The sequence below is a fragment of the Perca fluviatilis genome, chromosome 3 (genome assembly GCF_010015445.1).
Source record: "Perca fluviatilis chromosome 3, GENO_Pfluv_1.0, whole genome shotgun sequence".
In the NCBI taxonomy this organism is placed as follows: Eukaryota; Metazoa; Chordata; class Actinopteri; order Perciformes; family Percidae; genus Perca; species Perca fluviatilis.
The window spans coordinates 27,636,613-27,660,578 of NC_053114.1; the positions used below are offsets into that span (position 1 = coordinate 27,636,613).

The following is a 23,966-nucleotide window of genomic DNA, read 5'->3' on the forward strand; positions in this document are numbered from 1 at the left end:
TGGTTCGGTTTGTATCACGGTTTTAGGGTCACGGTTTTCGGTTCTGTACGGTTCTTGTTATTTTTTCTTTTAATCTTTAACACTCCAGAATATACTTCAGCATATGATATATAGCTAAAATTAGCATATTGAATGCATGTTGCACAAAACATGCACACAGTGGCAGTTCTATATATTGTTTTATTTCATCATAGGTACCATGAAATCCAAAATGTTCCCACACACCAGACTATAAACGACGCTGGCGCATCCTACAGCTCTGGGCAGCCTCTCTCCCACTTGACATTTCTGCAGGTGACGTGACGTGACCTGCAGCGGCACCCCACTCCACTTGAGGAGCGGTCGGCTCGGTGTCTCTCAAAATCTGACGAAAATCTTTTAAACTGACCTTTGTCGATCTGAAATGAAGACAGATTCAGCAACTGCATGGCCTATTTCTCGCTTAAAATGTTTTCAGAAACACGTTTCGGTAAACTATTTTAGTACAATATGAGATCGTATTCTGAACATAGATTCTGAACGAGCCGCCATGACAGTCTATTTTGAAATTAGGGACCAGCCAGACCCATGTGACGCGATCGTCCAATCAGCTGCCATGGGTTGCGTTTGTCACGCCCATCCCGCTCGTCATTTCCAGTAAGTGTTTTAACATAGGTGTATAAAGTGGGCACTACGGCAGTAAGAGATTAGTGCACATTAACAGTGTACTGACGAACCGTGCGGTACACACATGCTCCGAACCGAGACTAGCGAACCGAGCGGTTCGGGTGTTTTTTCATGAACCGTACCACCCCTAATATATATATATATATATATATATATATATATATATATATATATATATATATATATATATATATATATATATATATATATATTGAATAAAGAACAATTACAACATGTTATAAAGCCTTTGTGAACCAGTTATCTAGCATTACATCCCATATTTCAATACAGCTAGTAAAAGTATTTGACTTAATCCTCAGGTTTTCAAATGTGCTGTGAAGTGGAGCTTTAATAACTAACTCACAATGCTATGCATGGCACAGATACAATATACTGTACATTTATCATTGATTTAAACGTGTTTTTAATGAGTTATTAACCTTCTCCAATTTAAAGAAAATATTTCTGATAAAATAGGCCTACTTCACATTAAATTAATAATGTAGGATAGTTGCTTGACATTATCAAAATGAAATTATCAAATGCTTCACCTGCAGCTGGCATGCTGGCAGTTTAATCCAGGTCTGCAAAGTTGCAGTTCTTTTAGTGGCTTCTTTAAGCTCGTTCTCTCTCTTCTTCAGTCTTCTTTATTGTGAAGGCATACTTAAGCACACAAAAATAACATTAGGCTATACATTTATTAAAAAAATACTAAGTTTATTACATTAACGAATTAGGACATTAATTTATCATCTCATAACACAATAACATAAGGCGACTTCTATCATAATCAGAAACTTTAGAGGAATTTGCCTTGGTGATTGGTGCATACATAACAGACATCATAATAAACATTAATATGAAATAAACAATAAATACAGAAACAAATACAAAAAGGAGGGTGAATGGATTGGGTGCAGAATGTGCTATATATATATGTTCATACATAAAATAGGCTAAATAACTGGGATTTGCCCATTTGCCCCTACGAAATTTAGGAGTCGTATAATGCAGATAACTACAATACCCACAATTCCAAACAACAGTCACGTGACAACGTGTCACATGCTCCTCTGCATTCTACAAACTGCCAAAACAGACAGACGGTCAGTCATTCACTATCTGGAGGCGGTTTAACACTAAAGGTAACGTTACTGTTCTTCATTATCAGCATTATCTTCTACACATCACTACACAGCGAAGAAATTACAGCGAAAATAAATTATGTAGATATAATTAAATGTGTGGAACCGTTTGGTAAAAAAAAATTGCTTATTTGTATTTAATACTTAGCTAGCTAGGTGTAACGTTTGCTGGCTGGCACAGAGTAACAAAGGGGCTAACAGCGTTGACAGATGTTATTGTTAGGTTAATGAAGAGAAAAGCAATAATCTAATCACATTGAAAAGTGGGTTGTTTAATCAGTATCAGTATCAGTAATCAGTGTAGGCAGCTCAAGGTGTGTCTTGTGGATTAAGCTAGCAGTAGCCTAAACGAAATTGACATCATCATAGATATAAAACATGTCTGTAAATTCATGTTTAATATATATGATCAGCACCCTCCCTTGTACCTAGTAACGTTGCTTTTCCCTTTTCTTTTTTTTGGGGGAAGTTTCTGTAGACATTGTTAAAGCTCATCAGTGACTTATAAGCAGTAGCTCAGTCCGTAAGGACTTGGGTTGGGAGCCGGAGGGTCGCTGGTTCAAGTCCCAATACGGACCAAAGTACAGAGTGTGGATTGGTAGCTGGAGAGATGCCAGTTCACCAGCAAGGCACCGTATCCCCCCAACCGCTCAGGGTGCTGGTCCAGCACTCTGACATCTCTCCATTTGTGCATGAATAGGTCCTGAGCATGTCTGTGTGTATTTCAGGCCTGTGTGTAGTGATTTCTAACAAACAATCCCCACTGGGGATCAGTAAACAGTATAAATAAAAAATGAATGGCCAGGTGTCGTGCCAAAAACTGAAGGACTGCCATAAACTGATTGACGTGCGCAGCATGTTAGTTCAATTCAAATCTTATTCATCCCCAGGGGGCACAAAGAGCTGCATATTCCACCACATACGGTACATCATAAATACAATAAATAAATAGTAATATATAAAAAGAAAAAAGGGGGGGAAAGGGAATGGGATGTGTGCATCAGTCATCAGTCTACATAGAGATATATATATCTATGATCAGTCTAGTCGAGTGTTGTAGTGCAGTCCAAAGATAATTTTTTTTGGGGGGGGGCTGGGAGTTTAGGAGCTAGACAGCCCTGGGGACAAAGTTCACCTACCTCTTCTGGGTCTTGACAGCGGAGTCTTTGCCTTGTGGGGAGCTAAAACATGACGTGATGGATCCTACAGGCAGTCTTCAAGGTCTGCTGTTTGCATAGGGTGGACAGAGCTCTCAGGGGAGTCCAATAATTCTGGAACGGACTTTAACAGTTTGATGTAAGCAGTTCCTGTTTTGTAGACTATATGGAATAAAACCAACAAGGGAAGGAAAAGGTTATCACACTTTCAATAAATGAGTATTAGAATGTAAGGCTGTATCGCACAGTTTCTATACGTCTACAGCTGCATTTCTCTGGACCAAACAGTCATAACGCGCAACTACACCTAACTTTTTGTCCGTGGTAATAGCAAAGGTATGTTTTTGTGAAACTTTAACATTTCGTGTGACGAAATAATCACTTTAATGGCCAAAGAAGTGTTATATGCAATTATGCTTATGACTCTAAATTATTTTACTTACTCTCTGCCAACCAGTCCAGTCATTTTTACCAGTTGAAATATAGCCTATAACAGTTGTTTTCTTTAAAGTGGTAATGTACTGCATCAAGTCACATACATTCCTGAATATGTACTTCCTTGTCTGTTCCTTGCCTTCCTTATCCGTTAGCAGAAGATAAGATAGAAACAATTTGGGAAACTGCTCATCCAAACTCTACAGATAATCTTTATATACTCACAAAGATCATGTGGGCCAATAATATGCAGGTTTCACATCAACCAAAAACTTAAAAGCAGACCGTTACACAGTGGACCTTAAAATTGTTAATACAAGTTAACCTACCTTGACTTTCCACATAATATGGATTGTTTATTAAAAATCCTAGTTTATTCACCAATGTTTTTTTGTTTTTTTTTCTTGGAAACTAATGTTTCTTCCAAGAATACAGAGAATAGAAGTGCTGTGCTAAAAATGACTCCTGTACTTGACATGTTAGTGTTAATCAGTTAACACTAAGACGAAGTCTTAGTGTTAACTGGTTTAAACTAATTTACATTGTATGTTTATATGATATCAGCACTGTGCATGGTCAGATTGTATATACAGATATACAGTGTCTCTAAATGCAAACACCATTTCATTACAGATTACTGAATGGTATCACCATCTTACTGACACTGGTGATAACTTGGGGGGGGGGGAAACCTCAGCTGCCTCCTGACTGTTGTGAAACTTAAGATACTGCGCTTTTCTAAACAATATTTTCTCCTCTTGGTTCCAGAGAGTTGGAGACAAATTTTCTGAGGTGCGTAAGGCTTGGCAGTCCAAGCTACAGCCTATTGACTCATGGCGATTAACACTGATGTCGAGGACTGGGGCGGTGTTGGGAGTAATGACTCTGGAGAAAGGGCGTGGCTCTTGCAGAGCCCCAGTGTGGATTCTGTCCAGCATCTTGAGACAGACAGGAGGGGGACCGGAGGCGTGTCGTCTTGGGCAGCGGTCTTCATCGTAGTGAACGCAGCACTGGGAGCGGGTCTACTCAATTTCCCTGCAGCCTTCAACATGGCAGGAGGAGTGACGGCAGGAGTTATGCTTCAAATGGTGAGGAGATCCAAAGTGAGGCACATTATACCGTATGCCCCTTCTACAGGCCCTTTCCCCACTGCATGAGGCACATGCTCACACTGTAAACATTTGGTTTAATGTGATAAAATTGGGCTGCAACCTACGATTTTAATCAGTATTTAGGGTGTAAAATGTCAAAAGCGATGACAAATAATAATCTGATATTACTAAAGGCCAAAGGGATGTCCTAAAACGGCTCACTATGTCCACCAACATATACCCTCATAAAACTTTACAGAGAAGCATTAAGAAAATATGAAAGGAGAAAACATGGTGTTTTACTTTATTTTTGACTAAATTTACTTTTCGATTATCTAAATTAGAATCTAAGACTAGGGCTGGGCATTGTTCAAAAATCTTCGATACCGGTACCGTGACTTTGATACCGGTTCCTAAACGATATTTTTTTTCGATACCAATTTTATAAAACAAAAATTAACATTATGGCACAAATCTTTTGATTTATTTTTCAGCTCCTACTATGTGAGCCCCGTCTCTGTGCCTAATGTAGAGTTGTTCCTGCCTGCCTCTACGACATGTAACGTTAGGCAGCTAATCAAAAGCTTTATTAGATCTTGGTAGAAGCAAGCTGTGTGCTTATTGGCTCACTGACGCTGATGGTTTACTCCTTAGGTATTGAAATTGGGTATTGAATGACGATGCATTTTTCGATACTCGAGGCAATTTGGTCGGTGCCTAAAAAGTATTGAATTCGGTACCCAGCCCTATCTAAGACTGAACCTGGCTTCGACACATGTGCAGGCACACCGTACTTACTCACTACTTTGCACTGAATGTTAGAGCAGATAACCGCTGACAATCTGAAAGTATTTTCTGTGTTCTTGTGACCAACACAAAACTGCCTATAGACAATATTATCGGGAACTATAACGTGATGTTTCCTGTTTCTTTGTTTCAGTTTATGCTGATCTTCATAATCAGTGGACTGGTGGTTCTGGGGTACTGCTCCCAGGTATGTGTCACTACAGGACCATCAGATTCTGACTTCCTGAAAGTCTTTTATTTCCATTTCTTACTGTTCCACTTGTTTCTCTATCATTTTCTTCAACATGTTCTGCAGCCTTCTAAAGCTAACTACTTGTCTTTCACATAAGTACTTTTCCTTCAGTAGCCTTGTGTAATAACATTGTTCTGTGGTTGTATTCCTGATCAAATGAAGTGCATTGCACAACAATTCACTTCCTGATGGCTCAGACTGCTGACGTGACATGTTAAAACACAATGGAAAAAGAGTCCAGCCAAGTAACATACGAATTGCTGATGAGTATAATTGACTGACTGTACTAACCAGCCAAAACCCGTTACTTTCTCTATAACCATGCCTTAAAGTGAAGATAATTAAAACTCCTTATTGACTAGGAGTGTTAAATTAATCATTGCATTGATGCATCGCGATAGGGACCTAGACGATTCCGCATCGATGAAGTGACCGAAAATAATCAGTTATTGCCTACTGATGTTGCTTGTTGATTTTCTGTTTGTTGCTGTTTTTGTTTTTGCCTTTTGTCTGTTGCCTGCTTTGTTCAGACTCCACCACTTTCAGGAATTTATTTTTTAAGAGCAGATGCAATCAAAATGGTAGTTCAAATATATCTGACTGCTTGAATTTGTTGATGAAAAGTTTAACCATGTGTAGCAATATATAATAAATTTGAGGAGGTGGCACATTGTGATGCATCGGGATATCGAATCATATCAAATCGTTGACAGGATAATCATAATTGAATTGAATCGTGAGACCAGTGAAGCTTCACATCATTGACACAATGTCAGAATTCTGCATGTGTGGCACAGCAGGTGCATCTCTTTGAGGCCTCAGTTTACCCTAATTCGGATCTAATTACCATAATGAATAACTTCAGTATGTTAGTGCACCATCACCTCAAGATGGCCAGTGACTAAATAACTAAAAGACTATTCCAACACATTTACTGCTGAATCCATGTCCACTTATTATCTGTCTGGTTCCTTCAGGTCAGTAATGAAAGCACCTATCAGGAGGTTGTCCGAGCCACTTGTGGGAAAGTCACAGGAGTCGTATGTGAAGTAGCCATTGCTGTCTACACCTTTGGGACTTGTATTGCTTTCTTTATTGTCATTGGAGACCAGCTGGATCGCTGTGAGTATATTCACACTGATAAAGTGAATCAAGCCACCGTGTTTCTGTCTCAGTTTATGAGATTGGTTAGACAATCTTTGAGCTTAGTTTATGTTTTCTTCAACCTCTAACAGTTAAAAACAGGATTTCACAGATCTTAGCTTTCTATAGTCACTACGTATTGTTCTGTCACCTACAGTTACATGGACTTTGTTCTACATTTAGCTGTGGTCTGTGTTTTAAAGTTCAATAGAAGATGTCTAGTAGTAGTAGTGTGTAGCTGTGTTATCCCTGAAGAGGGCAAAGAGCAACAAGGATGACACTACTAAGCCTTTCTCTCAGTAAATGTGACCCTCGTGACCCACTCTGACATTTCCTCACACGGAGATGCTGACAGTGTAGAAATCCTACTCCTGCCTGTTTCTTGAAATAGACTGCGACCTTCCACCACTTTAGGAATTAATGAATGAATAGAGTGGTTGTGACTTTAATTATCTACTTTGCTAAATCTCTTCCATGTGTACTGCACTTTACAGTTAACTCCCACTGTGGCACTCTCTAATCTATACCGGCATGCATGGTTATACTGCCTCCTTCTGACTGTCTGTCCTTCTCATTTTTTGTTGTTGTAATTCCTGTTTTTGTGTTGCAGTGGTGGCTGCAGTGGCTCATAACACAGATGGTACTGTCAGTGGCTACTGGTACACTGACCGCAAATTTACCATCTCTGTCACTGCAGTCCTGATTATTCTTCCTCTCTCCATCCCCAAAGAGATTGGCTTTCAGAAGTATGCCAGGTACAAAACTTTGTTGCTCACTCAGCATATTTTCTCACCAAGGCTTAAAATGTGGTTAATGTTTTCTTAGCTTTTACCTTGCATGTTGATCATGTTTGAGTTCTTGTTGTTCTTCATCGTAGTGCACTGAGTGTGATGGGAACCTGGTATGTGACTATCGTGGTCATAATAAAGTGCATCTGGCCAGATAAAGACACGACTCCAGCCTACATACCTGCCAGGTGAGCTCTGCACACAACAGCTTTTTCAAAACTTTTTACTAATTACATTAGCCCTGTGTCCAGCTGCTCATTCAAGCTTGATTTGCTAAATAGTTGTGTTTGTTACAGTTCTGCATCCTGGACTGCAGTTTTCAATGCAATGCCCACCATATGCTTTGGTTTCCAGGTATCTCTTCATTTGTTATCATTTGATATCATAAATATCTATATATGCCTTTCTTTTGAACAGTTTGATATTGATGTATTATTTTTGTCCCATCTTCTTTGTCCTGATCTCTCTCTACAGTGCCACGTCAGCTGTGTGCCCGTGTTCAACAGCATGAGCAGAAAAGAGATCAAACCTTGGGGAGTCGTAGTCACTCTGAGCATGATAATCTGCCTCTTTGTTTACACAGGAACAGGTATGTGTGCACTTGTTACTCAATAATGTACCTAATAACCTAGTCTCGCTTTGCCAGACCGTCTTCCAAAGCGCGCTGGAGGAGAGTCTGGCTACTCCACATAGCATTCAGGGATGCGAAAACATGCACTGCTTTATTGGCATTTCTTTAAACCAATCACAATTGTCTTGGGCGGTGCTAAACACCGGAGAAAAGCAGCGCTGCCGCTGCAAAATAGGCTCGGAAGGAACTTGTTTTGGTGGAACGTGTACGTTTTTTAAAAGTTGTTTTAGTCGTGCAACAGAAAACTCAGATTGGACAGATAGTCTAGCTAGCTGTCTGGATTTACCCTGCAGAGATCTGAGAAAAGGTTAACCATACTCCTCATATATCGACCAGAGTTTAAAATGCTAACACAAAGGAAGCCCAAGGCAACGGATATCCGGCCTAAATGAGTGAAATCCGGCACATTTTCCAGCGGCAACGGAGCAATCCCGGAAGTGGAACATCAAGGAAAATAGACTACTAATAAACTAACCTTGTCAAGTTATGGTAAACCATCTAATACAATGAAATATCTAGTTTAAAAATCACACTTCATAACAGGCTCATGGGTCAGGCATAAAGTCGAACAGATCTTAATGTGTTTAAATGTCAGTTCAAGTTATGCTGATGTCAAAAGACACCTACTGTGTAGCGCTGTTAAGTCATATGGCTTGTGACTGGCGGTCAATACTTAAATGCTTGTTGTGTTTGATCAGGTGTCTGTGGCTTCCTGACGTTTGGTGCCAACGTCAATCAGGATGTGTTGATGTCGTACCCTTCTAATGATATTGCTGTGGCCATCGCAAGAGCTTTTATTGTCATCTGTGTCATCACCTCCTACCCCATTTTACACTTCTGTGGCAGGTAAAATAGTGAAAATATGCATATTTTATTTCCATAATCTTGGTCTCCCTGTTCAAAGATTTTTAAATTGCACAAGCCTAAAAAAGACTGCTGTATGAATATTGCTACCTACAGTGCAGTAATGTGTAGCTACAGCCTCATGTTACCTTACCTATGCCAGAATGATACAGATCAGTTGCATCCAGTGACATACAAAGAGTTTATAAGTATAACTGGTTTTAGATCAGTACCTGGAATGAGCCCTGATTGTGAACATGCGATCAGTGCATCCCTTGTCTGCGATAAAGATGACTTTCCTTATTTTAACGCTTCAGTTAATGCGGCATTTCCTCACCACACTGTTGTAATCATTTGTCCTTCCAGGGCAGTTGTAGAAGGACTTTGGCTGCGTTTCCAAGGCGAGCAGGTGGAGGTGTGTGTGCGTCGTGAGCAGAGGAGGAGGATCCTGCAGACGCTGGTGTGGTTTGTTGTCACCCTCGTCCTCGCCCTCTTCATCCCAGATATTGGTCGGGTGATCTCGCTGATCGGAGGATTGGCAGCCTGCTTTATCTTTGTCTTCCCAGGTAACGCTTCCCTCATCATTTGCAAGGTTTCAGATTTCTGTGTGATTTTTAATGTCCCACTGAAATGTCTATCCAATGTTTCTTTAACAGGTTTGTGTTTAATGCAAGCCAAGCTGTCAGAGACAGACAGCCACACTATAAGGTGAGATCCTGCTTATTCTTGGATGTAGTTTAGTTTCTTTGGAACTAAACTGATTAAATTATCCTGTGCAGAACAGCAATAACGTCCTTGTTGGTCCGTGGGTGCTGCATTGTAGCTGCCCTTTGCTACTTTATAGTTACGATGGGTCAAACACAGAGGATGAATTTTCTCACAGGGATTACTGAAGTACAACTTCAAAGATGTGTTGTTATCACACTTTGGCCATTAGGGTGCAGAAAAAACATTAAAACAAACTTCTGCAATATCACCATCTTATATTGTTGTTATGGCTAACGTGTATTAGACATTCAGCAGACTGTAACATAGCATTCATTTGGAGGTCAGTTGTCATTCACTCTGCTTTTAGCACTGTTTAGGTCTCTACCAACTCCTGAGAAAATATCTGCATCTTTAACTGTGTTAACCAGCCCAATGTTACTGCTGTCTGTCAGCTGTTTGCTTGTGAGCCGGTAGCGTGCAGTGTATCGGAGCCGGTTTGCTCGAAACCAAAACAAAAGCTCTGATTTTGGCACTATGAGAGATCCTTTTTACATGATTGACATTTGATTCAGTGTCTCCACAATAAAATGTTTAATGCAGATTTAAGTAAACTTCCTTGATAAGGATTTTTCTTTAATGTCTGTTTCTCTGTTACAGCTGGCATGGATTGGTGGTCTTTGGTGTTGTCATGGTTACGATTGGAGCTTTCATCTTTGGCCTCACCACGACCAACTCCATCTATCAAGACATCAGTTAAAGGGAACCGTTTTATCGGAGCCAGCGGTGTTTTAAGACTGAGGGGGGGCTTGGTTCTGTGCTGCTATTCTGAACTACTTGATGGAGAAGCATCTCATGACACTCATTTAAAAATTCTCTACGGCATGTCGCATCCCTGCTCCATACTGAGTTAACGCTCCACAGCTCTTTACTCAGTAAGATAGAAGTCAGAGACACCCCACGATGCCAAATGACTTCAGACACTTTGCCTTTTACTTTATGTACGGTTTAAATTGCACGTTTTACGTTTTTATGATGGTTTAAACTTGCAGCGAAACCTTGACAGTTTGACAGTTCAGGGGCACAGAGGGGCTTCCCTTGTCTCTGGACGACTCATTCCTGTCCTGTTTACAATAGCTGAAGGACTTTGTATAGAAAGGTTTTACAATCAAATTGATTTTGATAATGAAATTGTACCAATTTGTGTATTTTAACTTGCATGTCAAAGTAAATATTTCTTACTGAAACTGACATGCTGTTGTTGCCAGGTGCTATCCCGGTCCGGACTATAATGTCGCTGCTGGTGATAGTTTGTCCACAAATTAAGAAGTTAGTTTCTTCTCCAATGAATAATATAATTGAGTGAAACATTTGTACAAGCAAGGATTCTGAATCATTGAGTGATGTGATAACTGCAGGGTGGGACAGTTTGTCTTGTTTATTTAATTTCCAGTCAGTACCTCTTAAATGAGTTTAAATAAGGGAGGTTTTCAAATATTTGGGCATTGCAACTTAATATTACACTTTAAAATAAATTTAGGAAGGCATTCATTTTTAATTTTTGTTGGTTTCTTGTATATTTTATAACAATGGTACTATTATGATTTTATAATTGGCTTTTAGGTAAAACCATATTTGTTGTTTGAGAAAGTACAAAGTTACATTCATGTAAGCCTGCAGGCCTTTAAAAAAGATTAGATTACTTCAATGTGCAAAACAGTTAACTGCCAGACTGGCAGAAAGCTACAGCAGTGTGCCTCCCCAAAAACTGCACAGATCTGCAAGATGAGCAGTGACCAAACCCAAACTCTTTTCAAGAGTGCTCATGGGTTTGAAAATGATAGTTCTTTATGAATGTATGCAAAAAAATGGATGTAACCTAAGCAGAATTCAGTTTGTACATAATTTACAGAGGCCAACTAGTCAAACTGAGTGGGCGGTTTTATTTACTTGAATCGGTTCACGCCACTGCAGACTTTGTTTAAAGAATGAGAAGTTAGAAATGTATTTTTGTTTTTTTTTACAAAAACCAAAAGTGTGAGCTTTGTTTTCTAAGCTTCCAACAGCACTGTGGAGATAGGTCAGGCAACGTGAGACTAATTTAACACTAAATATGTTTATAACATTTATTCAGTTGTATTAAGCATTTAAAAAAAAAATTTAATCAATCAAGCTGCAAATGCAGCTGACCTACACTACCGGTCAAAAGTTTGGGGTCACTTAGAAATTTCCATTCCACTCCATTATAGACCGAATACCAGCTGATGTGAGTGGGTGGCTGATGTTTAATGCAATATCTATATTGTCCATTATCAGCAACCATTCATCCAATGTTCCAAAGGCACATTTGGGTTTACTAATCTGTACTAATATCATTTTAAAAGGCTAACTGAGAAAACATTGGAGAACCTTTTTGCAATTATGTAAGCACATAATGTAATCTGAAAACTGCTGCCCTGGTTAAAAAAAAAAAACAATGCAACTGATCTCAGCTGGTATTCTGTTTGTAATGGAGTGGAATGGAAATTTCTAAGTGACCCCAAACTTTTGACCGGTAGTGTACATTTAAAATCAGGAAAATGTTCAAAGGTTTACATGGACATGGCAATCAAGAACAAACGGGGGGGGATTTAACTGTATCACAGCTAATAATCTTAGGAATGTTAAGCATGTTATAATTTAAGTGGGATTCTCGACAGCCTTTTGTTTTTACGGTTTTATGAAACTCCGCAACATAAGGTGATTTTTTTTCTGTGGACATGAGGGACAGTAAAGGTTAAAGGGATATTGTTCTCTAAAAAAGCAATTGCATTGTATTAGTCAGCTGTTGGATTAAATATATTTAGAAGCTACAGTCAAAACAGTAATGCTGTCTGTGACCAGTACAAAAACCTGAGCATCATAAAAATGTCTTGAAATCATTGTTAATATGAATTGTTTTATGGTGTGGTGTTGAAATGTATTTTTCTCTTAACCTTTTGGTGCTACAGACACTAGTTATTCTGGTCATGAGTGAATGTCCGATGCATTTATGATTTCTGTCACTGATTGACTGTGTTTTCAGTAAACTTCAGGATGTATACTTTCTTTTTTTTTTTTCCCCCAAGGCATCGGTTAATCAGAAATCATGTGTCCCTTTGACTTACAAATATGTTCATGGCAGGTTTTTATGGAAATACTTAAACCTGTGAGATTCCAATAAATTACCACAGTAAAGGCATGTGAATAAATCTGACAATCCATGTCACTGGCAGTTCAAAACATTTAATAAAAGAAATACAAGTGAAGTGAGCATTGTCATTTAAGTTCAGAATAATTACCTATTACTCTGAAAATATCAATTAAAACCACAAACGCCAAGACTCAGCTTTACATCAGTTTACTTCTATTTTGCGTGAATAGTAGAGACTTGTACCTCGTTATGTTTACATGTAATTCCCCAGTTCCAGGACCAATATTTTTTTTCCCCAGGACAATTTTAAGACGACAAGACCACTGGGGAATTTTTGCTAAACAGAATGCTGTTGCTCAGTCAGATAAGCACCTGCTCAGTTGGATTGAGATTTTCACTTACTAAAAACCAAACTTAAGGCACAAATCCCCAAAATGAGCAGGAAGTGAAGCAGGCTGGTAACCATATAATAAATATTTTATTCACAATTATTTGTGGTCCTTTTAAAAAAAAAAAAAAAAAAAAAATAGAGACCGTCTAAAAAGGGTTTTAATTCCTACACTATAAGCTCAATATTTATGAAAACATCCTTAACGCTGGCACTTTAATTGTTAGATTTTGAAATTCAAGGTGATGCAGAGCAAAGCCAATAACAAATAATGTGTCCCTCTCCAAATACTCAATGCACTTCACTGCAGGTACTCTGTACAATGCAGATGATAAAAAACAAGTTCCCTAATAATCCAATTCCCTCCAAAATCCTCTTCCCTGAGAAAATGTACCGTCTAACAAGTGACTAGTGCAGGTACATTACATACAGCAGTCTCCATCAAGCCTCAGTAGTAGCCATTTGTTATGAAAGACTGGAACATGTGGAAAGCTGGACCCGGAGCCCACTGAGGAACCATGTGCCCTGCACCCTGAAACACAGATGACAGCAGTATTTCACTATATAAAACAAATACCATCTGTGTTTAAAAAAAAAAAAAAAAGGAAAACCATGATTTTATTGCACAAACTAAACAACACAGTGATGGTTACCTTGACTGTCAGGAAAGTGATGTTTCCAAACTGTTGGTAATAACCAGCAATCTGGTCATCATGAAGCCAGGTCTGGTACTTAGTGGTGGCCTGAGAACAACATTTTAGTATTATTGAGAAGTGTATCTGGTTGTAGTTTGGGGGAACCTCTTTTATAATATTTTCCAAAATAAAGTTCCTACCTTCAAGCCGAGGTCTTCCACGAACCACTGGTCTCCCAGGAAGTTGCAGGCCATGTCAGTGTCTCCGTTGTAGACGAGTGCCCGCAGGCCCAGAGAGAGCAGCTTCAGATACACCTCCTTCACTGTTGGGTACAGGTTGGTGTATTGCTCTCCAACGTCATCACTACAATGAAGAGGTTCATTATGATCATGAGCGACATGTTACCTACCAAACTCCACACATAAAAGAAAGGGAAATGCCTCAGTTACAAATTACTGTCACTCCAATTCAAGGGGTTCATTTCAATTAATGACACATGAATAACCAATGGATTCTAACAGAAATTTGGCTAGTGCCATTGTCTAAAACAGTGTTTCCCAAACTTTTTACAGTCCTGTACCCTTTTAGACGTTTAACCTCCAGCTATGTACCCCTACGTATGCCCCACCCTTGCACTTGTATATCATCTTTTTTTTCCCCTCTAGTACCCCCTATGTCATTTTGCGTACCTCTGGGGGTACCCAGTTTGGGAACAAATGGTCTAAAACTACTACTCCAAAGCATTAAAAATGTTCGTAGAATCCACCCACTGTTAAAATTGGTGTGTGTGTCCTATTTTTTTGCCATAAAATGTCCTGTTTGCTGCAGCACCTGTTGGATGGATCAAAAGATTAAAAATCCTTTATTAATCCCACAACGGGAATATTCACACAGTTGCCACACACACACACACACATGCACACGGTGTGTGTCCTTTGTCCCTGTGGTCCAATGGGAGCAGTGCAGATTGTATAGTCTGACAGCAGCAGGAAGGAAAGACCTGCGCTATCTCTCTGTGACGCATCACATTGATTATTTAGCTGCAACATACCTGCAGAGGTCCCATGATGGCAGTGTGTCTGGAATGTGTAACGCTTTCCTCACATCGCCTCTGTTCAGCCAGTTTATCTGAGCCGTACTGTTGATGCAGGGAGGGACTTCAACCAGAGACACGGAGGAAGAAACTCCATCTGAAACCTTCATTTACGATTTTATCATTACCGCTACAAGACAATAAGAAGAATCTGAAGCACAGGCGCATGGGCAGGCAGCACTCACCTTGTGGAGGTGTGGGTGTTTCTTGTAGTTTTTAAACAGGTGACTCATGGTCCTCTCGTAGCCTCTGTGGGATCTTCTGCCAACCTCACAATCCAAGTAAAGGGCATACTCATTCAGTCCGCTATTATACACAATACCAAAGGCCACATTCACCTGAAGGGAGACAAAGTAAAATCTGACTGAGTCATACAGTAGCACCAGAAATGCCCAGCTGAATAATGAAGAAATAATTCACACGTACCAGCGTCTTGCAGGTCTCTGAACTGGAGTTGTAAAAGTTACAGTTTCCCTTGTCACAGCAATTTATGTTCAGATCACGCCACAAACTGCACATAAAACATGGCTTTAAAATGACATCAACTACATGAGTGATTTATAAATTCTTGGCTTGTTGTAAAACAGCATGAGGTTCTCCATATACTATCTGTGACATCTCTGGCAGAATTAAAACCACAGAAGTAAATGGGGATATTTTTCTTTGGATTTCTGGTTTGCATTAAAGAAAGGGACTGAAGTGAACATTAAAATACTCTGCTGTTCCTCCCAATGAAGATACAAACAGTAGCTTGTCTTCAGACTACAGGCACATTTTTCCTTTTACGTACACAAGTCATTCACTATCAGAGGTCACGTGTTTAATGGGACTTGTGAAAATGACTGATCTTTCAGTTCTGTCTTTTGACTCATGGTTGTCTTGTGTTTTTTCAAATGTTTCAGTGTTCAGAGTGTCATTTTAAACTTGAGGTTGTATGTGTTGTGTCACGGCTGAATGAAGCAGGGGAGCACGCTAGCATCTGAAGGCATTGCTTCTGAACATATTCCCTCAAAGCAAACAAGCTTCCTCCACAGCAAAATGCTACTTACTCTTCTCCAAAAAGGCCGTGGTAGTAACCAAAGTAGACCAAAGTTTGGTCATTGAGAGCATAACTGCTGAGGCCATTTCCCACCGAAAAGCCCTGAAAACAACAATAGATCAAGATAAATGTTGGTAGTTAAAAATAAAAAATAAATAAATAAAAAAGACATGTCTGCTTTACTGAGTTGCAAAAACTAACATCTCTTCAATCATGAAATGGCATTCTGGTGGTGGTACGGATACTCAGCAGTTGATGGTGCTCATGAGCAAAAGAAAATCTGAGAAGTTGAAGTAGTCAGCTTTATAACTTACAAGTACCAATACGACAGTGTAGAAATATTCCTCATACATGTCATACATTCAGAGTTTTACTTAAGTAAAAAGTACATAAGTATGAGCATCAAAATAAAATTAAAAGTACCAAAAGTTAAAGTAGTCATAATGCAGAATGGCCCAATTCTGAATAATGCATCTCATTGTATTATTGGATTAAAAGTGTTGATGCAATAATGTGTACATCATTTTAATGTTGCAGCCGGTAAAGATTTAATTACTTGATACGGACAGCTCGTGAATGTCAATAGTCTTATTCTATAGTTATGAATCATACTCTGGAAAGTAACTGTTATCAGTTATCATATGGATGTAATCAAGTAAAAAAAGCACAAGGATTTCCTATGAAAATGTAGAGAAGTATAAAGTTGCAGAATATAGAAATAGTAAAGTCAAGTAGGCCTACAAGTACCTCAAAATTGTACTTCGTTGAGTAAATGTACTTACTGGTTTGCGTGAAGCATCTCACCTTGAAGTTGATTTTGACAGCTCCAGTAGCCACGCGCAGGCTGAGGGTGGGTGCATAAATTCCACCATAACTTTCCCCAAAGATGAAGAACTCATTTTGAGTGAAACTTGGGAACTTAGCAAAGAAACTCTGGAGGGCTTTGTAATTATCATCAGCGACCTAAGAGAAGAACATATGAAATGGAAATGCAGTTTCTAAGCTTCTTAAAGTCAGTCAGCAGTCGCGGAACTCACCTGGTCATCATCGGTGGCGTACTTTTGGTCATCAGAGTAGGAATATCCCACACCTGCAGGAGATTCTAGATACAGCACATTGGCAATCTTGTTCCAGCTGAATGTGTTCTCATACAGTGTGGCCCCGTCATCATTGACCTGAAAACGAAAGTCAACAATGTCTATTCAGAGTCACTTTTATCAACCAGTGCACAGGTATAGTTGTGCACAAAGAATGCTCACATGAAATGGTCCATTCTCTGACAGGAATCCATCAAGAGAGCTGCAGCCTGGGCCTCCATTCAACCAGAGCACCAGGGGGTCTTTGATCGGGTCTCTTTGAGAAGTCACAAACCTGCAGGAGACCAGGACCGGGGTTAAAGACTGCATTAAACACTCAATGGTCTCACTCACATAGCCTACCTCCACATCTAGCGCTAAACTGAGATGGATCAATATTGAGAAGCTGCAGAGAACCAGTCGGTTCCGGTTTCTTACCAATAATGGAGATACTTTCCGGGCCGTGCCTGGAGGAATCCCGACCACTGTCGATAGTTCGGTTTGAACTTCAGACCCGGCAGGTAGGTCACCTCATCAGGGGCGTACTGAGCCCGCGAGCCGAGCTGAAACACGGCCAGCAAACACATCAATAAACCACCGGCGATCATCACTGAACTCCAATCACTTCTTTGTAGCAGTAACTCATGCAGTAACTTCGTTCTACGTCCTCAACGGCTGTTCCGCTTGAACAAGACGAACACAGTCATATGATTGCTGCTGTGGGCCACGTGAGCAGCGGCGCCTGACTATTTTACACGGAAATCCCGGGCAACAGACTTTTATATCCTGTCTATGGCAACAAATCATACGGAGAAGAAGATGAATTGCTTTAGGCAGATGTATTGAGTTATCATCAGTTTATTTTTATTGAACACATTTACAGTGGAACTCAAGGGAACATACTTACACTACTAAAGCAACACAAAATGATCACAAGATACGATATAAGGCTAAATTAATTAATCGTTACAGTGACAAAAACAAGAAAATTAGGATAGGATATGGCATATAGCCTATATATATATTCTGCAAGACCCTCTTATAAGGGCAGTGTTTCTTCATTTACATAGGCTGCATTAATGATATTTCCCCATGAGAATAATTGCCTTTACCCTTGGCCTTGAAGATATATTTGCGTTCAGGTTATTCATGTACCAGATGAATTAAAGGAAGGTATGTTGTCCTCAATGATATGCTATGAGTATCTTTCCCTAACTGTTGAACTCCTAAAATTTGGAACAAGGACTGTAGGCCTATCAGGTTTTTACACAAAGAACAGTTTTTGGAAGTGCATGGGAAAAAACATAAATGGAAAAATAGAAAAGGTACAAATAAAGTAAATTATATGCATAGTGTTTATTATTTATTATGTTTATTTGTACAGTATAGCACATTTACCAGAAAAAGAGCAGAAAAAACATGGAAACACAAATGAGAAGAAACTACTTTAAAATAATTAAAAAGATTAAAAACAGAGAAATTAATACAATTCCTAATATTAGTTTAAAAAAAATCAGCACAAAAATGTTTGTTCTTCAGAAGGACTTTCACTTGAGCAGGCCCCTGCCCCAGAAAACTGCCTGCCATGGGGCCCCAATGAACCCTGGTGGCATGTTTTTTTGCAAAATCTCTGAAAATAGAACAATTATAGCAAATTAACTTCTGAATGTTATTAGACTGGTTTAAAGCCTACTGTAATGAATACATATTAAATAAAAAAAATAAGTTCATATATCTTCCAGGGTGCCCTTTTAAACGTTTTGCATACTTTTAGTGAGAGGATTTTATTGTGTTCGGACTTTTATTGTGAAGGCAGGTACAGTATATACAGCTACCGGAAAAGATTCCGCGCCTAACACAATAGCTAGTGGGGGCTGGACTACCGTAAAGTTGGGACATTGCCATAAACATTGGCTTTAGATTGGAATTAAACTGTGGATAAATGTACCTGCACGCCAAAACTTGTTTCTCAAGTTAAAATACTATCGGTTGTCGTCTTCCGGACTGTTAACGTTAGCTTAGCATCGTCAGCAGCAACTCTTTGTAACGTTAACGCTGGTCCTGCAAACGATCCAGGTAAACGCCGTTTATTCTCGTAGTTTTCACGCTTTGCGCCGAGGTCCTGTAGACCGTCTCTTTGTATGCATGCATTGACGCTCTTTTGAACAACCAAAAGTTATACAAATGAAACACTTGGGAACAGTGGTAACGTACGAGATACACAAAATGTTAGGGTTTCCGGAGTAACGTTACACACTTTTCATAATAAATCTGCGCCATTGAGAAACGAGCCGTGTAGAGACGAAACGAACGTGACTATGCTTTCTACTCCATTTTCTCTTTCACAGTATGTATTCAAATCCATATGAAACTTACAAAAGAACGAGGGCTCATACAAGAAACCCTGACAATATTTTATTTCGAAATAAAAATCTTTCCGGTAGTCTGAAGCGGGCTCTCTGCAGCTGATTCAAGCAACACCGCTCGCAGGGAGGCTCCCGGGTTGATGTGTTTTCCTCTCCCATCCAGCAGAATGGATCCTGAATGTAGCCCAAATAGTCCAGACGAAGTGACCGCCACGCCAGACCAGCAGAACCCCAAATACCAAAGGAGTCTGAGGAGCCTTCATATGCTCACCACGAGGTTTGTCAGCATGTTACAACAAGCTGATGGCGGTGTGCTGGACCTCAAACAGGTAAGTGAGCCGAGACCAGTACAACACTGATCCCATCACTGGAAATGTTTATCATACTTTGACAAATAAAATTACACTTTTAGATTTCTTCTAGACTGTTGTGACTTTTGTATTATTTTATTATGTTTTGGCAGAAATGTGTGACTTTTGATACCTGTACTGTACTGTACTGTAACCAATTGTGAAAAACAAAGAAAAAAAGAAAGTTGGTTTAGAATAGATCTAGATTTGTTAGCTCTCGGGTTTTCATTTCACATTACATTCCAATGAAGACTGTAAACATTGCATTATATTTCATTCATTTAGCAGAAGTTGTTTTTCTGAGAAGTGACTGTCAATAAGTGCAATCAACCTCCATAGAAACAAAATGTGATCAACGTTGTAGGTGCATCTTAAAGACAATAAAAGTATGTTGAGTGCTACAGTTTAAGTGCTTAATTATTATTGTTATTATTGAAAGACGGGTTCGGAATTAGACACTGAGACACCCAGATTATAGACTGTGCGGACATTTATGAAACATTTTTTGAAGGATGAGGCTAAGGAGACTCAATGGGCCTTTTGTGTCCTTTTTAGGCTATCAGTGTCTTGGCTGTTGGACAGAAAAGGCGAATCTATGACATCACAAATGTGCTGGAGGGTGTTGGTCTAATCGCAAAAATCTCCAAGAGCACTGTAAAGTGGAAGTAAGTCCTTAACCCTGCCTTGTCTGCATGCATTTTAATGTGCTTGTGTGTTAAGAATGTGGTGCAAATATGATTTACAAAATAATACATGTGCTTTTTCTAAATAAGGGGTACACTGCCAGGAGAAAATGCACATCACGGGTTGAGCAACAGACTGATGGCGTTGAAGTATGAGCTGGAGGACTTGGAGCAGAAGGAATGTATGTTAGACCAGCAGAAATTCTGGGTTGAACAGAGCATTAGGAACACAGCAGAAGACTGCAGCGAATATCCTTTTCACAAAAATATAGCAAGGAGTGCAGAAATGTGTTGTTGTCGTTTTTTTTTGGAAATATACTTTTCCTGCTTTAAAAGTAACCATTGCACTGAAAATGAGATGTCGGACAGCATTTTTAGTATATTTATTCAGATTTTGTATTCCTTTAGGACACAAATGCTGTACTTTCTTTGGCATAATCATTTATAATGAACATATCCGTAATGCAGGCCTGCTACTTTCTGACACACTGACAGCATCCTTGTGGTCACTCCTCAAACTTACCCAATAAGTTGAATAAAGTTGAACCTTAACTCAAATCAACTCTGACCTATGTGAATCATGAAGACATCTGCAACTGCTTCAGTGGTAAGTTACAGTTACTCTTGTGTACATTTTTGTGTTAGCATATTTTTGAAAATCCAAGTAGAGAGGCAGTGAGAGTCAGAGCGACGTACACATCCGAGCCCTGCTTTTTGACGAATAGCTCCTCGGCACATTTCTTCCTTCCTCATCTTTGCTGCTGTTGGGTTGCACTGATTGATGTATCTGTGTAAAAAAACAACAACAACAACATTATATTCCAACCGTTTAATCTAAATATACACCAAAACGTGGACAATGGGGACTTTTCATGAAGTACTCCTATGAGATAAATCTGGGTTAAAAACTATTATTCCTCGTTGACTTTTCTGTAGTATTGAAAAATGCGTTGGGACAGTTTTAACCTCTGAACAGGCAAGATGTTGAATTTTCAAAATGATTGTAGAATAGATGTTTTGTGGATTCGGTGTATATTCCTAGACCAGTGTTTCTCAAACTTTTAACACAACGTACCACTTCAGAAAATATTAGGTTCTCTAAGTACCACCATTATGGTCCACATTAAACTAGAGTAGCATAGGCCTTAGTGCTGGGCAATATATCAATATTATATCGATATTGTGATATGAGACTAGATATCGTCTTAGATTTTGGATATCATAATATCATGATATGACGTAAGTGTTGTCTTTTCCTGGTTTTAAAGGCTGCATCACAGTAAAGTGATGTACTGTTCTGACCTTACCAGACTGTTCTAGCTGTTCTATTATTTGCCTTTTCCTCACTTAAGACATTATATCCACATTACTGATGATTATTTATCTAAAATCTAAGTGTGAAGATATTTTGTTAGAGCACCAATTGTCAACCCTAGAATATCGCTGCAATATCGATATCGAGGTATTTGGTCAAGAATATCGTGATATCTGATTTTCGCCCAGCCCTAATAGGCCTACCCTATTCAGCTACGGACAGGTCATGCAGGAGGCAGGTTTATTCCTAAAAAAACAATATTTATTGTTGACAGCCACAGCCACACTGTAACTTTACTTCCTCCGTCCCGCTGTAACTGAATCAAAACTCCAATCTCGGGTCATATCTCCTTACTGTTTTGCATCGTTTGCTGCTAGCAGGTACTGTTGAGACTTCTCCGCCGCTGCTTAAGTAGAGACTATAACACTCGTGCTCGTCCACTATAGTTTCAACAGGGCTGCTCAAAATATTCTCTAAATCATCCACACTTCTCTTCCTAATAGTTCCTGTTTGAAGCCACAACTGCAGTGTTTTTGAACCATTCATTTTACTTCTGCTTACTATCTTGCCATCACAGCTCGTGACTAATGATGGCTGTATGCACACTCCGTTCATGAATGTAACTATGTAGCAAGCTGATATCGAAACCAAAAATATGACACTTAAACAAACACTTACTTTAAATTACTTTTAACTGATCATAGTTTAACTACTATTATTGAACATTTTGTAGTACCGGTATTTCTATAGTATTGTTTTTAAATTAATGAATTTCATTTATATATATATATCTATATATCTATATATCTATATATATATATATATATATATATATATATCTATATATCTATATATATATATATATATATATATATATATATATATATATATATATATATATATATATATATATATATATATATATATATATATATATATATATATCTCAATCAATCAATCAATCAGAGATTCCATCCTAGTACCATTAGAGGGAGCTTGTGTACCACCAGTGGCACTTGTACCACAGTTTGAGAACCAGTGACTAATATCAACAGCTGTATAAGTTCATGATGGCATTTGGCTCACCACAAGCTGACATTGTTGCAGTTTGTTTAGCATGGGGCAAAAAGAACCACTAACATTTCTTCTTACTTTTAATATACAAGACCAGATTGAATTATTGTCATTTGAAAAGATATCTACTCACTTCTTTCTCCAGGCCATAATCTCTTGGCGGTACGAGCACCATCTGGCACACAGCTAGATGTTCCTATTCCCAAAGCTGTAAGTCCTGCCTCACTGGAACCTACTGCAATTTCTTCTTAGTTTTCTCGCTTTAATTCCGATGAGATGATTTAGTATATGCACTGCATACATCTTCTTTCAGGTCCAGAACAGCCCAGCAAAGTACCAGATCCATCTGAAAAGCATCAATGGACCGATAGATGTCGTTCTTCTTAACAAACTCTCTGTCAGCTCTGTTCCTGTCGTACTGCCAGTCCCACCGCCAGAAGAACTTTTACGGAATGCCAAACCAGCCATGTACACTTCAGTTGAGACAGAAAGCAGTATCGCCCCATGTCAGGCTTCAGCTAATACCAAACCTGGCACCAAATCTAGACGGACGGACACGGAGGACATGCGGCAGCTCCTTCGGTCATCATGTATGAAGGCTCAAAGAACTGATGCATCTGAATGTGAGTGTCGTAGTTTGTACAATTTCTGAAGTGTGTTACTCTCGAAATAGAAACCTAAAGCTCAATTTTAGCTTGAACTTGACAGATTGATCTTAAAACAATTAAAAACAGTGGATTAAATGTGAAGTTAAAAACACAATTTGTTAGGGCTGGGTATCGTTCAAAATATTTTGATACGATACCAATAACGTGACTTTGATACCGGTTCCTAAACTTTGTTGATACCAATTTTATAAAACAAAAAGAAATTACAACATTACGGCACAAAACTTTTAATTTATTTTTCAACTCCTACTACATGAGCCGTCACCGTGCGTAACGTAGAGTTACCTAAAACTGCCTAAAAGTATTGAATTTGGTACCCAGCCCTACAATTTACTGATTAACCGGTCAATACAACATTACTGCTGGTAAATTGGCTTTTAGTGTCGTGCTCCTGATATGAAGTGAGGAGGATATACAACAGACGTCAAGCTCTTCCTTTACTGATAACAGTTTATCGGTTATAT

General features: G+C 39.0%; 3 protein-coding genes across 6 annotated transcripts in view; 2 read left to right on the forward strand and 1 right to left on the reverse strand.

The window, feature by feature from the left end:
* Positions 1-1,731: 1,731 nt before the first annotated feature.
* Positions 1,732-12,725, forward strand: slc38a7 (solute carrier family 38 member 7). Its single transcript, XM_039795014.1, has 12 exons — positions 1,732-1,811; positions 4,172-4,491; positions 5,435-5,488; positions 6,511-6,655; positions 7,287-7,431; positions 7,554-7,652; positions 7,761-7,818; positions 7,939-8,053; positions 8,794-8,941; positions 9,305-9,504; positions 9,595-9,646; positions 10,304-12,725. Exons 2-12 carry the CDS (start codon positions 4,237-4,239, stop codon positions 10,401-10,403), a joined length of 1,371 nt encoding a protein of 456 aa, XP_039650948.1. The 5' UTR covers positions 1,732-1,811; positions 4,172-4,236; the 3' UTR covers positions 10,404-12,725.
* Positions 12,726-12,891: 166 nt separating this feature from the next.
* On the reverse strand, positions 12,892-17,796 carry si:ch211-122f10.4 (cathepsin A-like). 2 transcript variants are annotated; one of them, XM_039795010.1, is made up of 11 exons: positions 17,485-17,794; positions 17,230-17,341; positions 17,008-17,145; positions 16,775-16,933; positions 15,981-16,072; positions 15,358-15,442; positions 15,117-15,269; positions 14,890-15,035; positions 14,039-14,201; positions 13,857-13,946; positions 12,892-13,735 (listed from the first exon to the last, which is right to left on the reverse strand). In XM_039795010.1, the coding sequence occupies exons 1-11, from the start codon at positions 17,652-17,654 to the stop codon at positions 13,652-13,654; spliced, it is 1,392 nt and encodes a 463-aa protein (XP_039650944.1). In that variant the 5' UTR covers positions 17,655-17,794; the 3' UTR covers positions 12,892-13,651. The 2 variants fall into 2 exon arrangements, with proteins under 2 accessions (XP_039650944.1, XP_039650945.1); XM_039795011.1 differs by lacking the exons at positions 12,892-13,735; positions 13,857-13,946 and adding an exon at positions 14,609-14,669 and having other exon boundaries at positions 14,073-14,201; positions 17,485-17,796.
* Positions 17,797-18,886: 1,090 nt separating this feature from the next.
* LOC120555868 (transcription factor E2F5-like) overlaps positions 18,887-23,966 on the forward strand; it is a 6,338-nt gene continuing 1,258 nt past the window's right edge. The window contains exons 1-7 of one of the 3 annotated variants that reach the window (XM_039795017.1): positions 18,887-19,122; positions 19,579-19,741; positions 20,318-20,427; positions 20,536-20,694; positions 21,009-21,052; positions 22,980-23,044; positions 23,148-23,457. In XM_039795017.1, the coding sequence (XP_039650951.1) occupies positions 19,580-19,741; positions 20,318-20,427; positions 20,536-20,694; positions 21,009-21,052; positions 22,980-23,044; positions 23,148-23,457 (850 nt within the window). In that variant the 5' untranslated portion in view covers positions 18,887-19,122; position 19,579. Of the gene's footprint in view, positions 19,123-19,575; positions 19,742-20,317; positions 20,428-20,535; positions 20,695-21,008; positions 21,053-22,979; positions 23,045-23,147; positions 23,458-23,966 lie in introns of all 3 variants that reach the window. The other 2 variants (XM_039795016.1, XM_039795015.1) reach the window with 2 other exon arrangements.